The following is a 21912-nucleotide window of genomic DNA, read 5'->3' on the forward strand; positions in this document are numbered from 1 at the left end:
GCAGAAAACCGTTGCAATCTTGCAGATTAATTCCCGCCACACTTGTTTCTGTGTGTGTCTTCTGTCAAAAAACGTGCAAACTATCAGAGTACGGAACATACCTACCTAAAGTCCATTTGTTTTTAAATCAATTGTCAGTGTCAAAATTCCCTCAAAGAACAGGCTGTATCACCCTAAAACCTTTCATATCGGAACAGCTCTATCGTAAAATCTCCCTAGATCAGGTTTGAGGTTATGGCAGTAATTTTCAAATGTCAGAAAAGTTTCAGGTGTAACCAAATTTTATACCAAAAGACAAGAAATAAAGACCATAATGACACTGAAAAGTGAACTGAACATGCACAGGAAAATGGGAATTTATTTAATGGGTAACATAAGCAGTTTAGAATCTAACCCCCAATCGTCTTCCGAATATGATTCTGCGGAAAGTTGAATTATTATTGAAAGAATGTCCTCAATTGGTAGATTTCCCATTAATTATTTCCAGTCCTCTCTAATCAGTTCCTTTCAGTGACGAACACCATTGGCCCATATATTAAAATTATAAAAGAAAATACCTCGAATATGTGTGCATCTTTACTGCAATTTAGCATGGTCGGTTTTTCTCTCTACATTTCTTCACGTAATCTAATCATAGCCAATTTTTCTCGTTGAGTTAGATCCTTGTTTTCGGAAACTTATTTAACTTTTTATTTTTATTTAAATGTAATTGCGGCTTCACTAGCGCAAGCGCCTTCACAATTCACATCAGTGACTGACATACAGTTGACATTTTACGTTGCCAACGTAATTACTATCAAATAACCAGTAGCTCATACCAACCGGACAACACTTTGACAATTGATTATAAAAAAAAACAGACTTTAGTTTTATCTTAATAACTTTACAACTACATACTTCCAATTTGCTTATAATAGGTGCGTTTTGTTGGGTCATCCAGACTGAACGGAATGCATCCCACCAACAAAACGGCTTAAAATTTTTGACAGTTTTGTCATAAAATCCCCACTTTCTAACATTCAAACCGACCATTCTATGTAGTTTAACGGAATGAAAAGTTTCGTCGGAGTCGGTTTTGTGCACCAATAAAACGGTCGTTCCACCATAAACCGATTCCGGTTATGTCCCAACAAAACGTACCTATTAATTTAGTTCAAATACGTTATTAAGTACATACTTGGAAATAATAGTAAAAGTGTTATGCCGAGTTTAGCGTGATTTAGAACGTGATAAAATAATAAGGATAATAATAATGGCAGAATAGTTTAAGCAAACTATCAATCAGCTAATGCATAAATCAATCCGTCACAAACCACTGCCTATTTCAACAGCAAACCGTAATAATTTATTTGCACAAGACACACGTATCATGTCCATTTATTGCTTTATAAAAGTCTTTCAGTCGGTCCGGCATCCACATTAGCATAGCACTGACGCCGTCCAAGGCAATAATTAAATAAATATACGACGAATAAATATAAGGAATTGTCGAAGAGAATTCTTGTTGATGCCCGCGGTGCACAATCGACTCCGATGGCCACATAAAATATTATTTATTGCAGATCGAGTAGTGCATGCTGCCAGATTAAAAAAACCGGAGGCCATTATAATAATCAAGTCTATCATAACCGTGCCGGTTGTTTGCATATTACCTACCCATCACATAATCGAAGAACTGACCGTTACGCATCTGATTAGAGGAGCGGTGATGGGCGAACCGAATTACAGATTCTGTTCGAATTTGAAGGACAGATGAAGAGATCGAAGTGACTTACCTTGCAGTACCCGTCGATGCAGACGCCTCGCGTGCCCTTGGGAGCCAGTCTGCCGTAGGAAGTCATGGGACGCGTGCAAGAAGTACCATCAATCACTGTTTTGTTGAGGGTGGCGTAGAAATTCAGCCCGGAAGCGCGACAATTCAGGGCGCACTCGTCGGGGGCTGAAAGGAGGTCCAAGATAGAAAAATGTTTCAACATAAGCTGATACGATAGACAAGAATCAAACAAAAAATAATTTACTTTTTCAAACATGTTTTAAACGGTTTGGAAAAACTGTGGTCTAGTAAGTGTTTCTTTTGATTTATTATTCTCGTAATCAAAATCAAATAGAGAATTTCTAGAGGAGGATTTACTATAAAATAATTAATAGAAAAGAGGAAAGCAAACAATATATGTACATAGAAATGCATTTGCTATTCATTGATTTGGAAAAAGCCTGCGATATTGTACCACCCCAAAGAAAGAAGTAGCATAAAAAATGTTACATATACAAGGTGATTCACGAGTAATAATGAATCCAACAAAATTTGTGATGCAACCAACAATACTCGTACATGTCCTCCATTGTTTTTTAGTTTGTGTTTTTATTGATTATTCCGCATAATGATTATGATTAAATTTGACAAATGCAATGTTGAGAATGTTAAAATTAAAATATATATTTTTTAAATCCACATAATCGGTCCGAATGTAATGTTGGCTGCATCACAAATTTCGTTTGGCCCATTATTACTCGTAAATCACACTGTATACCATTAGAGAAATATATAAAGATCAAAGTAGTGTTATAATTTATGAAACTAGGAAAACATAAATCACAGCCATTTCGAGTAAACAAATGGCTTAGGCAGGGATGCTGCTTGTCTTCAACACTATTCAAAATCTTCCTAGAAGAAATTCTCAGGGGCTGTAAGAAAAAACAAATGGGTATACAAATTTATGAAAAATTGGCAACGACCTCAATGTAAATGGTAATGTGATAAAAACGTGGGATGAATATATCGGGTGTTTATTTTAAATTTCACCACAAAGCTGGCATTGATTGTGAACGCACCACTCGTGTAAAAACGCAAGATTTAAACAGCTGATCCTCCGTAACCCGTAGTGCGTTCACAATTGACTTTCTCGCCAATTTTGAGGTGAAATTTAAAAAAACATCCCATACCAGAGACAAAAATATCTAGAGAGGGCAACACTAAGAGAGAGTTAAATGGAAGAACAGTACACGCAAAGCATGTGACCCAAAGACTGAGTGCGATTCTATGGTCGAAAGAAATTACAAATAAAACTAAAGTCCAAATTTTAAACTCCATCATCGTGAGTATTATTATGGTACGGAGCCGAGAGGTGGACTGTTACCAATAGCGAAAGGGAAAGACTACACCTTTTCCAATTGTAGTTCAGAAAGTAAGAGATTAATTTCAGAAAATATCAAATGTAGTTCAGATTAGTAAAATGTATTTCAGAATGTGTTAATTGTATTTCAGAAATGTAAAATGTATTTCAGAAGGTGCTAATTGTATTTCAGAAAAATTAAATGAATTTCAGAAAAGGTGAATTGTATTTCAGAAAATATCATTTGTATTTCAGAAAATAATAATAAAATTAAAACATACGCAACAACTGATCTTCGGGTTCGACAAGTTAGAAGCATTGGCGTTGTCGAACGAAGGCTTCTTTACTTGGAACAAATTTTATGTACATAGATTTGGCAAAAGACAGAATTGTTCTCCTCGGTAATACACAATTATGATGCGTTTTGAAATGCAAATGATACTTTCTGATTTACAAATGATATTTTCTGAATTTCATATAACGTTTTCTGAAATACAATTTACCGATCTGAAATACAATTTACGATTTCTGAAATACAATTTACTAATCTGAAATACAATTTACTAATCTGAAATACAATTGACATTATCTGAAATACAATTGGAAAAGGTGTAGACGTAGTCGAAATGGACTACTTATGACGAGGATGCAAGGTATCCAAAATAGAACATATAAGAAATATAGAAGACAAATGGATCACTTACGAGAGCATCAGAGAAAATCTAAAAAAAGACAAAGGTACGAACAAAGAATATTCTTCAGAGAAGGACCGGCGTGACAGAAAAAAAAGACGTCTAGAATGCGAAGGACGGTCAACAGACCTGTAAATAACATTCGCAATTTAAGAAAAAAAAAACCTAAATAATGATCGTGGTCTATAATGAGCTGTGTTTTAATAAAACGTAATGATCTGTACATTTATTTTTCTAATATAATGCATGTGTCACATGATCCCTTTTCAACGATTTTAACTGGCTGAAATAGCGTGGTAAGAAGAAAACAGTGTATCACCTTATTTTACTAATTTTATTTTTACATTAATCGTTGAGAAGAAGTCGCTGATATGATAAGGAAGTAATGAGTAAGTCGATCCCAAAAAATACAGACATGAAAAAGAAGAGCCAATGGCGTCTATTTCCAATTTGAACTCATGATATGATTAGTAATCGATGATACGACGTGTGAAACCGGAGCAGCACTTTCAACTCATCCCAGAGACGAGAGTCGTTGAATCTGCAGCTCTGTATCTCTACAATTTGAATTTTTCTGAAAATAAAACGAAATTGGATTATTAAAAAAAATGGAATTTTGAACATTGTACGACTGTTAGGATCTACTTATTATGTTAAATTTATATTCTGCTACCGTAAAAATTACTGTGATTTCAAAAACGCTTGTGAGGTTGGAATTAACATATAAAAAGCTTGGCGTCAAATTTGTCGGTCAAATACGGGTTCTACTAATAGTCTCGCCACTATAATTTGCAACATGTTTATAATAACTTAATTATTATCTGCATGACCGTAGGGAAAACTTGCACCAATACAGGAATAATACAGTGCAAATAAAAAAGCAGAATGTTGTTTCGTTCTGAAGCTTGCTGCAAGATGTCTTTAATAATATGTAATAACATTTTCTAGAACTTAACTGACCAAGTTGTTAATAATGTATTCATTCATTAGTTTGCAGAGATGCCGAAGTTAACACCGACAAATATGCTACAGTTAAGTTAATAGCTCTAATGGTCAATTAAAAATCTCATTTTTAGTGTAGTAGTGGTTCAGAATGTTAAAATTATGGTAACGAAAAGTGATAATGATGGTGATCGAATGTAACTTCTATTAACTAGATAGAGTTGATATGCAAAAATTATTGGTGTGGCTACTATACTACAGTTCAAGATTCACTGATCCCATTTTCACAAGGTAAACTAAATTATTGGAACTAATTTCTTTAGAAAATAATGTATCAAAATGAAATTTTGACTTCCGAAAAGTTTCAAATCACATGATGTTAAAACACCCACTTGTACAGAAAAGGAAGAACAAACCCCAACGTATGTGAAAAAATACCGTTAAACCTCATTATCAAGGTAATAAAATAAAAAAAGGCATGTTTTTTTTTGTTCATAACCCACTTCTTTTTCTTCATTTTAGTAGGTAGTTTTTGCTGCACGTCAAACATATTTCTATTTATTTTATTTTTACCAGAATCCATTTCTCTTTTATTCACTTTGTTTTATTCTCTTTTCCAAAAATACCTACTAGGTACATTTTACGAGTGATAATGAGCCCGGCGTAATTGAAAATGCAACTCGCAATACATTTCCAAAGCTAACCTGGCTATTTTAAATATCGTATTGTTTTAAAATGAAATTACGTATGAAGCCACAATGGGTTTGCTTCCAATAATTTAATTTGTCACAACTAACATTTACGAAAAAGTTAAAATACGACGGTTAAAATGTATTCGAACAATGAGAAAACAGACATGATCCTCATTTATGGCGAATGTAATAAAAATGCTTCTCCCGTTGCGTGTTTATGCAGACAATAGTCATTTTTCCAAAAGCTCTTCGTTTTTCCAGAATTGCATTTAACCAAGCAAATGACGTTAATGCCAAAATTTTCCAAACTTCACAGCTAACTATGTTTTATGTTTTTTAAATTAAAAAACAAATATACACGTTAACTTTGCTAAATGTATTGTGGGTTGCATTTTCAATTCCGTCGGGCTCATTATAACTATTGGTCTTCCTTTAAGGCTTTTTTGACATGCTTTTTACTTAAATTTTACCTTTTTGCATCTTCAAAAATTTCCACACACTTCCACTAAAAATAATATTTAAGCAGGCTACAAGATCTTGTTATTTTTCAAAAATAAATAAATTTTTTAATTAAAACTGTCCAAATAAATACCATTGTACATGTTTAGTACTTTTACGAGTACATAACAAAGACGGGGTAGATTTTCAAAAATTAGTTGCTTGCAGTCTTCAATGATTCGGTTTTTTTCTAGAAGTGGAAATACCACAACACATTAACGTATGCTATGTGACGACATTAATTTAAACAATAAATTACACTTCTCATGTTTAAAAATGTAAAACTCTGTACAAAAAAAGCGGTTCCGCTTTTTGAAAAAATTAACTTCGATTCTACTGATTGCACTAAACCTCTACAGCGATGTAAATTTAATACGATTAGGAACTTCCAAACAGTCGTAAAACACTCAACAACTTTTATTAAGGCAATTTTTGAAGCAACTGTAAGAAGTTACGGCCTTCACCTATTACCTTTTAAACACTCTGTATGTTTTATGTATGATCGACCGCACGAACGTATCTACATTTCATTTCGAGCTTTATTCTTTCAGTTTGTTAAAGACGGCTGTTAAGAACAAAAAATACGATGTGTTTAAAATACCTGCCTAACAAGATGTTTTACCAAACGAAAGAGGCTTTAAAATGACATTTGCAATAAATTAGACTTTAATATTCGGACGTTTTTCAAACCGTTAGTGCCGTCCAATTATTTATGGCATTACATATTGCTTGATTTTTTTATTTATTTCCATTATATTTTATAAATAAACATTTGCATAATTTGTAATAAATAGCTGTGTCATGTTTAGCAGTTTTACAAATGATCACTGGAAGCACTGGTTGTAATCAACCCATTACCGTCTAAAATCTTGATAAATTGTTGGATCTAATAACCACTAATTAGTAATGAAGTGATGCGCAATAGCTTGACAATTATAATATTGATAAATAACCGCCAGTTTTGCAGTAAATTAACACGGTCTTCACAGGCTATAAATAACATTCTGTTCCTTTCAACAATTTCTTTGATTGAATTCCACAAAATTAACCCGTTTCACTCTATTTACAAGGCACCAGTTTTACAGATAATGAAATAAAATTCATTTTCGACAAATCCACTGGATCGATGTTGATATTGGAATTTCTTGTTTGGTCTCGATTTACAATTTATTTTAATCAAAATATGCTTTAAGACAATTTGCATATAAAGAAGATAATTATTTATTTGGCAGCTGGCTTGTCACAAAGTCAGAAATAAATTTATATAATTGAATAACTTTTCATTTAAAATTATTACAGAGATAATTAAAAATATAATAATAAAAACATAAATTTATGGCTACTTTTTCATCGTTTCATTATGTCTTCATTTTCCAACTAAGCAATCACTAAATGGGTTAGATGTTTCAAATTATCTGCCCGTCATAGTTTCTTAGACAAAATTGAAACCGCCAACGTGACCATAAAATAAATGGACCTACAAAGTTTAACGCCTCTTTATCTGTGATTCCAGTCATCATCCAGAGATAGAGTACGACACCAACATCTTGACTGTTTCTAACAAGTTAATTAGATACAACTCTATTGCAGGCGTATAATTGGTTGCATATGTATGAACACTAGACACTAGACAACACATTAGATCTGTTCCAGGCCATTTTAATAATTTCATATTAATCCAATCAAAATGAAAACATTATTCTAAATTAAATATGAATATAAACATGTAACAGTTTATATTATAAAATGTTTGTAATAAAAATGTATTCCCTTGAATACAGAGAGTAGGGAGTAGAATTTGAAAACCATCCATTAAAAGCCATTAAAATTTAAATTAATAAAGAGTATTTTATGGAAAAGGCGTGTCTGAAGTACTTCTGGCTGTTAGAACTTTAATTAAAAATTAATAACAAATAAAAGAACAATTTCATATTTTATTTTATACGCCATTATTCTAACATACATTCATTTTAACGCTACGATAGAAACAAGTGATATTATTTGTCCATTAATCATTAGTCTTTTAAAAGAAACCAACTTTTTTTAGTTAGTGTCGCTAATGTTAAGCCTAGGATTAACATTTTTAAGAGATGACGACTTCACTGTTCGGTAAAATTATAATTTTTACTTTAAAATCACTTTTTTCACAGACATACTAAAATGGTGTTCTCGTTAAATGTGTCATTTAAAATTGGGGTGGAGTTTATTACGGAACAACTATATTCAATCTAAAATCTAAAAATTGAGATCTAGGTGTGAATATTTTGTGAACAAAAATGATATAATTTTTCTTTTAACAAAAAATGACACTGTAGGGTGAAGAATAGAATTGGCACTGAACAATTTTCAATTACAGCGCTGCTAATAACATCGGGTGTCAGTTTGCAAGGTAAAAACACAAACAACGCAAAAAGTGAGGTTAGATTTAAAGAGCTGATCCGTTATCCGTAATTCGTTGTGCGTTCACAATCGACTCTTCAACGCCAACTTTGACGGGAATTTAAATGAACACCCGATATAAAAAATAGTGTAATTGACTTTTATTAGGTACAATTATCTAAGGATTCTCAAAAAAAAATTACCTGTGTATGTATCCGTTAATATGTATTAATTTCAATTAAAAAAATATACTTGTGAGTAGAAATTTTTGTAAAACCCTTTTCGTTGAAAATGATCAATAATAAAACTAACAATAAGATTATTTGTCTCTAATAAATATAAATTATTTTCAGATGAGTAGCGCTGTTAGGTATGAGGCCGAAATTTGAAGCATGAGGCGGTAGCTGAGTGTTGCACAACGGGCTGAATAATTGAAAGTTATTTTGAAAAAGCTTTCGTTATCTCTCAATCCCTCAATAAGTGTACACTCTAATTACACTATGTAAAACAATTTTTATTCTTGGATAATAATTGTTCTTTCTATCATCGGTTTAAACACTAAATAAAGTACAAAACCAGTTGCATACACAACGCTTCTACTCCATTATAGGTATTATCGAAAAAAGTAATTTCCTTTTCTTGCCTTCGGAAGCAAAATTCCTGGTTAAATTTTAACTCTTCTCGTAAATATCAAATTTCATAAAAGCACAGTCCTATGTGGAATACTTGTGTGGAATACGAGTACCTTCGAGGCGGAAGGAAATAAGGCAAAATACACAAAATTTTAATACACTTCTGAGTTCACTAAGGAATCTAGGACCTCTAACTAAAATGCAGATCGAATTTTCCCAAACTTAGATCTAAATTTAACACTACATATACACTAGGTATTCTCTCTAATTCTTAGGCAAATTATTATGTTTCGTATCCCACCTCCACCCGGCGGCACGGCAATTTTGCCGGAGTACATACACTATTACGGATAATACTATCAAGTAATAGTGCAGTGCTTATCAACATAATTACCGGCGTCTCGCCTCCGCATTTTGACTTTTTTGTGTTTTATGCTCTGTGTCAATGTTAAGGAATTTCCTCACGATGTGACATGAGTATAATAATATACCTTTTTGAATTTCAACCACCAATGTGTTCTCTAAGTCCAAAATTTTTAAATTTTTAAAAAGAGATTGGGGTACTATTCCTGTTGCTGAAATTATAAATGGTAAAATCGAAATTTTTTCAAAAACACCAAAGATTTCTCATAGCAACGGAGAGTTCTAAATATTTATTAATTTTTGTATTATATGCTGTGTTATATTGTGTGAATTTGGAACAGCTATATCTAAAAGATATGCTTGCTTTTGTTGTTTATTTAAAATAATAATGTCTGGTCTGTTATGCTGAATGTGAATGTCAGTTAAAACTGTCCGATCAAAATATAATTTGTAATTGTCATTTTCTAAACAACTTTCTGGTTTATAAATGTAATGTGGTTGTGTATCCTTTAATAAATTGAATTTTTGCGAATATACCATGACGTTTTTTATATTCGCTTTGAGCCAAAACGGTGCAAGAAGAAATGATATGTTCAATGGTTTCCCCTCCAGTTCCGCAAATCCTACATTTATCAATGATCGATTGTAAACCGCATATGTGTTTTTTATAATTTCTTGTGTTTATAACACGATCTTGTATTGCAAATATAAAACCCTCAGTCTCAGGATGAATATTTGATTTTTTAAGCCATGCATGAGAAGCTTGAATATTAATTTCTGGCTGTTCTAGCTCTTTAAAATATCTCCCATGTAAAGACTTTTGTTTTATATTTGCTATAGTGTCAGGTATATTTGGTTCAACAATATCTGAAATTATATCATCACTTAAATTTAAAGGTGTGTAACCTTTATCCGCTGAAACCAAAGCATTGAAAAAAGTGTTATCACGAGCTCTATTGAGTAAATAATTTTTTAGTGAAGCAATTTGATTATGTTGTAGAGCTGGTGCGTTATCTCTTGACACGCGAGTAAAAGTTGCGCAGAAGACCAAATTCAGACGACTAGTCCCGAACAGCTCCCACCCGTTTTAAAAAATCGCCGTTGTTGAATTGCTGCTGGACCGATCTTTGTCGATAGTTCTCCTTCTCCCTGCTAAACTCCTCCCACCGCGCATCTCGCGTGTCAAGAGATAACGCACTAGCTATAGAATTTCTAGATTTGAAAAACCCCTACCACCATTTTCGCGTGGTAAATTAAATCTTTCAATAGCAGATTTGGGGTGATGTTTACAAAATTTTGTAAAGAGAACTCTAGTTTGAATATTTATATTCTGTAAATTAGTTTTGGACCATTTTATAATACCAAAAGAATAGGTCAACAATGGAACAGCATATGTATTAACTGCTTTAATTAAATTATTACCGTTTAATTTTGATTTTAAAATAGATTTAATTCTTAAATAAAATTGTTTTTCTAAATTTTCTTTTATAATTGAATGTTGAATATGATTTGATTGATTAATACCTAAATATTTATAAAATTCTCCTTTATTTAAATTTTTAATGATTTCTCCTTCTTTAGTTATATATTCTAAATTTTCGTAATGACCGCGACATATTGATTGCGTTTTACACTTATCAATACCAAAACTCATGCTAATATCATTTGAGAAATTTTCAGTTATTGTTAATAAAGATAAAATGTGATTCTTTTTAGATGCATAAAGTTTTTATGTCATCCATATAAAGAAGGTGATTTAATTTTGATAGTGTGGTATTATTATGTCTAATATTAAAACCGTATCCAGTGCTATTTAATAGATTTGTCAAAGGATTAATGGCTAGACAAAACCATAAAGGACTTAAATAATCTCCTTGATAAATTCCCCGTTTAATTTGAATAGGCTCGGATTTTAATTTAGTATTGTTTATTGATAAATTTAAAGTAGTTCTCCAAAATGTCATTACATGTGATAAAAAGTTAATCAAATCCAAATTAATTTTATAAATTTTAAGAATTTTAATTAACCATGAATGTGGTACTGAATCATAGGCTTTTTTGTAGTCTATGAATGCGGTATAAATATTTCTATTATTTTTTCTAGTTTGTTCCATTATTACCGTATCTATTATAAGTTGTTCTTTGCAACCAAAACACTCCTTAACACAACCTTTTTGTTCTTCATTAAGTATATTTAATTTTTGACAATGGTCGTAAATTATTACTTTAATGCAAGATGTCATAATTTTATAAATTGTAGGCAGACATTGATTGGCCTATATGTATTTTGATGGATTTTTAGTATCGGAGGAATCTTTTGGTTTCAGATATGTTATACCATGGGCCAAAAACTCTGGAAATGTGTTAGGTTCCCTAATAAATCCGTTAAAGTGATCAAGTAAGCATTTATGAATACAAGTAAATTTTTTTAACCAAAAGTTATGAATTTGGTCACCTCCAGGGGATTTCCAATTATGTGAACTATTAATATTTTTAACTAAAATTTCAAGGCTAATTTGAATATGATGTCGATTATTACTATCTGGTATCTCATTTTCTAAATTAGGAATCCATTCTGCCTGATTATTAAATTGAACTTCATTTGACCATATGTTTGACCAGAATTCTTTAATTTCATTTATATTTGGTATACCATTATTATTTTGAGTTTTATTATCTGCTAAATTTTTGTAAAACAACTTCTCATTATTTCTAAATAGTTTGTTTTCAAATTTCCGTTGTTTATTATTTTTATATCTTTTTAATCGTTTAGAATAAATATTCAATTTTTGTAATAAAGTGTCTTTAATTTCTATTAATGTTTCATTATATTCGTTATATTTTAAACAATGTATTCTGTTTTTATTTAAAATCGATTGAATACAGTTATTTAGATGATTAGAATTTATACCCTTTAAATATTGAGTTATTCTACCTAAATCTCGTCTGATATTGTTAATGCGTTTATTTAGTCTTCGTTCCCATTTTGGTAATTCTTTAGCTTTTATATTATTTGTCTGGTCAATTTCTTTTGAACCATTTAATCTGATAATTGTTAAAGCTCCACTATATATAATACTGTGTAATTTTTTAAAACTTGTCGTGTTATTTACAAATTTAGGTAAAATGAATTGATTTAAAATTTCAATCATTGCAAAGAATTTTTTGGAGCTTTGTTGTTTAGGTAATAGTGGTCTATTATTATAACTCAAGTCTAAATTATTTATGTCGTTTTGTATCGTGTTGTTTGGTGTTGAATTATTTTGACAACAGAAAGAGTCATTATGATTTGGTAAACTTTGCGGTTCAACAGAATTTTCAACTAAATTATTAGAAACTTCATTATTGTCAGAATAATTAATTGACAATTCTAACTTTACATCATTTTTGATCTTTTCTAAAATTGCCGAAGGGATATAGTTTTTCTTCATAATGGCTCTCCTCTGGTCAGCTAAATGTATTATTTTTGTTCTCTTTATTTCCTACTTTTAATTATGGCCTTTAATTCTGCTTTTATTTAGTATTTTTTCCATTCGATTTCCCCTTTCCTTGCTAAATGCAATTTTATGTTTCTTGAGTTTCCCTTTTCACTTCTACTTAATCTGGTTGTAATTTCTATTTTGTTTATTTCTTGTTCTGAGCTTTCCCATATCTTTACTTCATTCATCAATTGTCCAAACATCACTTTTATTCTCTACTACTTGTATAACAATTTCACTTTCACTCTTGATCTGCTACTTTATCCTTTTGTCTTACATTTTTTATCAAATTTAGTTTAATAAATGAAAATTGGTCTTGGTTTCCTCTACTTAAGTCACTAGTAAATATATTAGAAATTGCAAAACTTGTCACATTCTCTTCTTTCCAGTCTTTTTTTCACATTTTATTTTTGATGATATCCAAGATTTTCAGCAATGGAGTATTTGCCAATTTCAGAAACAAATTGGTTTCCTAAAGTAAAGCGGTAACAAGAAACTACTTTTTTTCTTAGCTGTAGATAACTCTACTGCTAGTAACGAACTAGTTTAGATAAGTTCTAGAAGCCACGTTTTTTGACAGCAAAATTGATCAAAATTTTCTCCAGTAAAATAGCTGCCGTGAGTTTTTCTTATTGGTAAACCTTACCGTGTAGAAAGGGTTCCCAAGCGTAGGACTTCCCTTTAAAGAGCCTGTTGTTGAACGCGGTGCATTGTTCGTAGCGAAAATCCGTGCCTGATGGACAGCTCTGCAACAATACAACTGGATTTGTCTTCAAAACAATGCTTGGGTGGGCAATGAAATTAGTCGGTAGCAACGAGTGTCAACTTTATAAATGATTTAAAGACATGCTTGACCCGACCCTCTGGCGAAATCACGACACGCACACGTCGCTCGCGTCGGAATTTTTTCGTTTAAAAAAAATCCCGATCAAATCATTGTCCCGGTCTGCTGGAAGCTGACTGGAGATTAATAAGGAAGTAAATTTGTTTACCTGGGTATTGCAGAGGTGAATCCGCTTATACAAACCCACGCAGCCATTAGCCTGTCGCCTCCGTCTTTGTCTGCGGACAAATCTGTAAATAAGAATTGGTGATATTAATTAGAAGAAAATTAAGCAGCTCCAAAAATAGGCATGTGTGTCATGTACATTCCTGCGTAAACGCATTAATAAAATCAATCGAAATGCTAATAAAATTTTGAACTGCTGACACAGTTTTAACTGTTTGGATTTTGACTCAACGTAAACAGTGTAAATGCGAAATTGTTTTATTCTCGACTGTATTTATTTAACTATCTAAAGCTGTAATAAATGCGAGACTGAAACAGTTTTGGTATTGCTCAACAAAAATAGATTTCGATGTAGCAAAAATTTTGACACTTCCAAATCTACTAAAAAACACACTAAAGTGCATTAACACTCTTTCCAACAGCACTCTACATTTCTCAGATAATACAATCTTTTACTGTAATATAAGAACATTTAAAGAAACTACAAAGAATATTCGTAGAATTTTGTACATTTTTAGCTTCTTATACGCTGTTGTCTTCGGTTTGTTTCTGAGTAAAATAAAGCGAATATCAGAATAAATTTTGTAGGAGTAAACACTTGCAAAAAAAAATTCGAACAGATGCCAGTTCTTTCATGTGGTGTCAATTTATACACAAATAATTTATTTTATTATTATTTTAAGAGTGACAAACAAAGATGCAGTTTATTGAGAAAACAAACATAAAACAACTAATTTTGTTGTAAATCTATTTTTGAAAAGCAATAAATGTCAAAACTTGAAAACTAGAATACTTTACAGTAACAGCAACTTGTTGGAGAAATATGTTGTTTATTATTTTTTAACACGATGGGTACGCGATTATTTAAAACATCTTTGAGCAAATAAAGATATCTGGTTCACACAGTAGAGTGAAGAATAGAATTGGCACTGAACAATTTTTGAATTGTCTATTACAACGCTGCTACTAATATCGGGTGTTCATTTAAATTTTTCGTCAAAGTTGGCGTTGAAGACTCGATTGTGAACGCACTATTCGTCAGTCTGCAGAGTAAAAACACAAACAACGCAAAAAGTCAGGTTAGATTTAAAGAGATGATCCGTGATCCGCAATTCGTTGTGTGTTCACAATTCACTCTTCCACTTTGACCAAATAAAGATATCTGGTTCAATAAAAATTTAATTGATTAAATTGAAGATTTCTTTCCTAAAATTTTGAAACCGAAATATGTAGATATAAAACATGAGGGTAAGTCCTCAGGTTAAAAAAAGAAACAGCACGCCAGCCAGTTTAATTCTGAAAGAGACCCTGTATTGCATGCTACTATTTTATAAAAACATACGAGTATACAGTGCGTTCGTAAAGTTCGGAATAAATTCGATAAAACTGTAACTATTAATTTCTGAGAAAAATCCTCTAAGAAGTCAACTTTGTTTTTAAAAAACGCATATTCTTCAGCCTACTTTACTAAAAATTTAATTTAATTTTTAAGACAAATATTTGTTTTCTATGGGTTTAGTTAAAATCGAAGGTTTATTTTAATGGAACAAACAATTTAGAACATTTGCGGCAGAGAATTCGCGCTGAAATGGAACAAATAAGCCCTGACATTATTGAGCGCAGTGTACAATGTGTGTCGGTACGTGCTAAATGGTTGGCGGGAGGCAGTTTCAACATTGCGTTGAATGTTATTGATAACCTTAGATGTTTGTTTGTTTTTTTTTAAGGCCAATTAAAATTTTTACAATAAAAATTAAATTAAATTTTTGGAGTAAAATTTTTCATTTATAAAATTGCAAAAATTGAGAAAGTGCGTAGTGCGACCAATTATGATGTTCAAACAGTTGAAGTTTTGTTCAAATACATAATTCGAAAATCATCTAAAAATAATTCTGAATACATATACTGGGTGCCCCAAAATTCGCGGAACAACGTAGTAGTACGTTGTTAAGTAGTCATTAAGAGATCAGGTAAAAATGTTTAAAAAAATCAATCTTCTTTTTTGTAGAAGATATGGACCTATTCGTTACACTAAATGTGGCAACATTTAAAAACATTCTATGCATCCCAATCACGACCTTCTAAATAGTCGAGACGCTTGACGCTTGACTCTCTCCGGCCTGTTCATTTGCCAGTTTTCGGCGTTCGCCGTTTGGCGCTACTTTGCCGGCGCCGAAATTGGCGCGAAACGTAAAATGTCAAAAAGATGACATGTAAAATGCTATTTGGAGACGTGTAAGGATTATAAAAAGACAAAAACATTTAATGAATTGGCTTCAGAAAGTTTAAATATTTGCCCAGGTAGGGATTTCAAAAATCTTTTAATCAGTAATGGACTTGCAATAATTTAAAATGTATTTGAAAAATATTCTTCACTAACATAACGTTGTAGGCAAGCCTTTCCAATAGTGCTGCTAATGTACCGATCCCGACTGAAACATTCTCTGTCACCGCAAACACTCCTTTGCCTGCTTAAATCTTCATATTCTTTTCCTTCATCTACTTCCAATGTTGTGGGTATTATAGCAAGTACTGAATTCCGTGAAATAATTAAATTCATACTCACATCTCCATAAATTTCGTTGTATTTAAGAATATGTATATTAGGAACGATTATCTATGCAATTAATATGCTTAACTAACCGAAAATTTCGATTAAAATGCCTTTATCCGACAAAGTGACAACACAATGACAGAAAGCCAAGTTTCAAATCGCGTGGTTCCGAACTCAAATCCCCCGTTCACTAGCGCCAAACGGCTTACAAGTGCATAATGGTATTTTGCTCAAATGAACAGGCCGGAGAGAGCGTTTGCGTCTCGACTATTTAGAAGGTCGTAATCCCAATAGTCTGCAAATATTTAATTTTTGTTGTATCCATGGAAATGAGAGAGAAAAATCAAAGCCGTGTTGCCGTACGCTGTTTGAGGTAAAACGAACATAAAATTACTACTTGGAAATGCTGGAAATAATGGAGAAAATAATTGCAAACCTGATCACAATCTGTACAGGACCGACCTGTACCGTTAGTTTAGGTACCTGACCAGGGAGGACCGCACCCCACCACCCTCTCTTAAAAAGCGAGACGCATCCAACAGATACGACAGATACATCAGATCAGTCAAACAAATTCAAACAGACATAACCATTTTTATACAATCATTTACTTATACTTTGTTAATGTTATTGTTTGGAAGTTATTAAATATTTAAAAATCAACAATTCTTTTCCTGCGGTACAACGCCGCAACATTTTGGTCCAATCGAGCCGGATCCGTGATCCAGTGTCAACAAATTGAAGAAAGTCGGATCCGTGATCCAGACAATCAAAAAAGTGCGATCCGTGATCAGCCAACGAGGAAGTCGAATCCGTGATTCATCTTCAGAAGCATCAACATTCAGCATCAACTTCAACAATAAACATTATAATTACATTCAAGAATCCAAGCACCACTGTCGTGTCGTCAATCGCCATCGCATCACAGAGCATCAAAACGTGAGTCTGTCAATTCCATCAAACCTTCCTACATTTTCCGTGCATGCTAAATTTGTATCACTACAACGTTGCATTTCTTCGCGTAATTTGTACCTAATCAATCAAATTCAAAATGACCATTGATCTCCCGGGTTGGAAAAGGAAACGAACCACTGTTAAATCAAAAATTACGAGAATTGAAAGTTTTGTCAAATCCTTTAAAGACGGTGACGATTTATGTCAATTAGAAAGTCGAATACCACATTTAGAAAACGCGTTTAAGGAATTTGAACAGTATCAGGATGAAATTGAACAGTTCGAGTTCGAGGAGGACGATAACACTCGGGAAGAAGTAGAGATTCAGTATCACAATACAGTAGCTAAAATTAAAAACTTGACCAGCAAAGTTAAATCTCCCAGTGCGTCTAATTCTCATAATAACAGCGGTGGTAACAATCAATCGTCACCAGAATTAGCCGTCAAATTACCAGCCCTAAATTTACCACAATTTTCTGGGTCTTACACTGAATGGTTGCCGTTTTATGACACGTTTAATTCATTAATTAATAACAATGCAAATTTAAATAACTGCCAGAAGTTTCACTATTTAAAATCGTGTTTAAAAGGGGAAGCTTCAGCGACAATTGAATCTCTCACAATTTCGACAGATAATTATAATGCAGCATACGAGTTATTAATAAAACGGTATAATAACATACGATTAATTGCGCAAGAGCACGTTCTAGCAATCATCAATAGTCCAGTTATTTCCAAAGCAAATCATGTATCGCTTAGAAAACTGTTAAATGACATCACAACTAACATAGAAGCATTAAGGGTACAAAAACAAGCGGTAGATCATTGGGATTGCCTAATTGTCCCTCTAATTTGCGAAAAATTAGACTACACTTCGAGAAAAGAATGGCAAACCAAATTAAACACAGACATTCCAAAATTAAAGGATTTACTTGAGTTTTTGGGAAAACGGTGCGAACTTTTAGAGTGTATGTCTAAAAACGACAAAGCAAATCAACATAATGAGAAACAAAAAACAAACTTCAACAAGCAAACTAGTCAGTCAAAATATCAAATTGTTCAAACAGTCATCAATAAATCATGCATACATTGCAAATCAGAGTCACATATGGTCTTTAAATGTCCAGAATTTCTCAACTTATCCACTTCAGACAGAATCAAAACCATAAACAATTTAAAAGCATGCAGAAATTGCTTCAAATTAAATCACACTGCATCTGCTTGTAAGTCAGTCAATACCTGTCGAGAATGTCAACAAAAACACAACACTCTACTTCATCTTTCAGAATCCACGTCAGCTAACGACAATTTAACCTTATCAATTTCGAACAAAACAACTGTCTTGCTGGCCACAGCGATTGTTAAAATAGCAGATTCCGCCGGTAACTATCATAATTGTAGAGCAGTTTTAGACTGCGGGTCTCAAAGTAACATATTAACGAGCAATATGTGTAAAAAACTTTCGCTTAAAACCAATCATATCAATCTTCCTATATCAGGTGTAGGTGAAATAGAAACTCGCGTGAAATATTCAGCAAATGTTTCCATAAAGTCATGTTACAACTCGTTTGCGTTAAAAATGCACTGCCTAATATTACCAAAAATTACAGAACAATTTCCAAATCAAACATACTCGCGAGCCAATTTGAACATTCCCGATAACATTGAGCTCGCAGATCCTCATTTTAATGAATGCGATAAAATCGATTTGTTAATTGGTGCAGAATTTTTCTGGAGGATAATAGGTTTTTCCCAAGCAATCGACATTCTCAACAAACAGATTTATTTACGACGCACCCTTTTAGGATGGGTCGTCACAGGCAAAATCATAAATGGTCAAAATAACAGCGGCAAACACTTTGTCGGCTTTACCTCCAATAAAAACCCAGACGTCGAACTTTCTAATCAATTGACAAAATTTTGGCAACTCGAAGAGCAAACCGACAATCAACCACCGTTATCAGCAGACGAATTTGCCTGCGAAAAACACTTCGCAGAAACGGTCAGGAGAGGTAGCGATGGTCGTTTTGTTGTTCGATTACCATTCAAGGGTGACGTGTTACTCATGGGACCATCAAATAAAATGGCCCTCAAGCGGTTTTATTCAGTTGAAAAACGGCTTCATCAAAATCCAACGTTAAAACGCGATTACACAACTTTCATGAATGAATATTTGCATTTAGAACACATGATGTTAGTTTCACCATATGTGCCAGAGGACAACAGTCATGCCAATCAATATTTTCTTCCGCATCATGCGGTAATTAAAGAATCATGCTCCACCACAAGGGTCAGAGTAGTTTTTGACGGATCCGCCAAAACTACCACCGGAATCAGTCTTAATGATATGTTGATGGTTGGACCCACAGTCCAGCAGGATCTGTTTTCAATTATTACCAGATTTCGAACTCATCAAGTTGCTTTTTCGTGCGATATTGTCAAGATGTATCGCCAGATCTGGGTTGATCCACGCGACACCGCATTTCAACGCATTTTTTGGCGTGATGATGTTAGGAAATCTGTCAACATTTATGAACTGAAAACTGTTACTTATGGAACGGCATCAGCGCCGTATCTAGCAACTAAGTGTCTGCAACAATTAGCCATAGACGAACAACACAATTTTACGTTAGCCAGTCCAGTAATTCTAAAAGATTTTTACGTAGACGATTTGTTGACAGGAACTAACACAATTTCAAATTCAATCGAACTACGAAATCAGCTAATCAGCGCATTAAGTAAAGGAGGATTCCAACTACAAAAGTGGGCCTCGAATTATTCAGAAATTTTACCTGCTCATGAAACAGGTGCAAATTCTACAGTTAAGCTTGATCATAAACATGAAGTTAAAACCTTAGGATTAGTCTGGAACTGTAAAAACGATACTCTGAAATATACCGTAAATGCAAATTTCAAAGAATGTCCGACAAAAAGGTCCGTACTTTCAACCATTGCTCAAATTTATGACATCTTAGGATTACTTTCACCTGTCATTGTAAAAGCAAAAATTCTCATTCAAGAAATGTGGGCACTTAAGCTTGATTGGGATGATCCTCTCCCAATTCATATACGTGAAAAATGGATGAAGTTGTCAGATCAGCTGCACATGCTAAATACATTGCAAATACCCCGAAAAATAATATCAAATGCACAAAATCAAGTTGAATTGCATGGGTTTTGTGATTCTTCAATGGCCGCCTATGGTGCATGCATATACATAAGAACATGCGATGAAACAAACAATACATACAATACCGAACTTTTATGTTCTCGATCACGAGTGGCCCCGCTGAAAATCATAACTTTACCGCGGCTAGAACTGTGCGCGGCAGTACTTCTAGCGCGAATGGTTAACAAAATTTTGTCAACATTAAATCTAGAATTTAAATCAGTCTTTCTTTGGACCGATTCATCTATCGTTTTATCATGGCTTAACTCATCGCCAAATACTTGGAAAATATTCGTAGCAAATCGGGTAGCGGAAATTCAACGCCTAACTGAAGTCGACAATTGGCATCATATTGGTTCGAAAAACAATCCCGCGGACCTAGTTTCGAGAGGTGTGCTTCCAGAAAATTTAATCGACAATCACTTTTGGTTTCATGGCCCATCTTTTCTGTCAAATCACAAAACCGAGTGGCCAAACTCACTACCTGATGAAACGAAAACAAATGATTCAGAGAAACGTACCAACAACAAAGTTCTAGCGGTATCGGTTAAATTAGAACTTCCATTCCTAACAAAATATTCTTCTTTTGCAAAAACACAAAGAATTCTTGCATATTGCCTGAGATTTATACAAAATTGTTCATCCAAAAATGACTTAAAACAAACTGATAAAACACTAACCGTCGCTGAATTAAATAATGCTGCTAACATGATAATCAAACTTGTACAAAAACAAGAATTTGAATCAGAACTGAAAGAATTAACGAAAAACCAGCCAGTACAATGGTCCAGCAAACTGTTAAATCTAAATCCATTTTTAGACAATAACGGCATAATTCGTGTTGGTGGTCGATTAATTAATGCACACATAAATTATGACCAAAAATTCCCAATCGTTTTACCATCTAAACATCATATAACAAAATTAATAATTTTAGATCAACATGAAAAAGAACTACACGCAGGGCCATCAGCCACAATTACGGCAATTCGCGAAAAATATTGGCCATTATCAGCCAGGTCAGTTGTGCGAAACTTAATATACAAGTGCCATACCTGTTTTAAAGTAAACCCTCAAACAACAGATCAGTTAATGGGAAATTTACCTTCAATACGGGTAACACCGTCGATGCCATTTTCACACTGCGGCGTGGACTATGCAGGTCCCATTTTAATAAAAGAGGGTAACCGCAGAAGCAAAAAAACAATAAAATCTTATATTGCTCTTTTCAAATGTTTTGCAACAAAAGCCGTTCATATTGAGATAGTTACAGATGCCACATGTGAGGCATTTTTAGCTGCTTTAAAACGCTTCATGGCTAGACGAGGAAAGGTCTCCTCAATTCATTCAGATAACGCAACATATTTTACCGCAGCAAACCGGGAATTAACAAAATTATTTACATCAGCAAACTTTCAAAACGAAATCATCCAGTC

The 21912-nt window shown here is 33.1% G+C and overlaps 1 protein-coding gene across 1 annotated transcript in view; it reads right to left on the reverse strand.

The window, feature by feature from the left end:
• LOC138124386 (thrombospondin type-1 domain-containing protein 4-like) overlaps positions 1–21912 on the reverse strand; it is a 193482-nt gene that overhangs the window by 88187 nt on the left and 83383 nt on the right. The window contains exons 4-6 of the mRNA XM_069039413.1: positions 13783–13864; positions 13437–13536; positions 1776–1939 (exon numbers count right to left, since the gene is read on the reverse strand). Coding sequence (XP_068895514.1) covers positions 1776–1939; positions 13437–13536; positions 13783–13864 — 346 coding nt within the window. The remainder of the gene's footprint in view (positions 1–1775; positions 1940–13436; positions 13537–13782; positions 13865–21912) is intronic.

The sequence above is a fragment of the Tenebrio molitor genome, chromosome 2, assembly GCF_963966145.1.
Source record: "Tenebrio molitor chromosome 2, icTenMoli1.1, whole genome shotgun sequence".
NCBI lineage: Eukaryota > Metazoa > Arthropoda > Insecta > Coleoptera > Tenebrionidae > Tenebrio > Tenebrio molitor.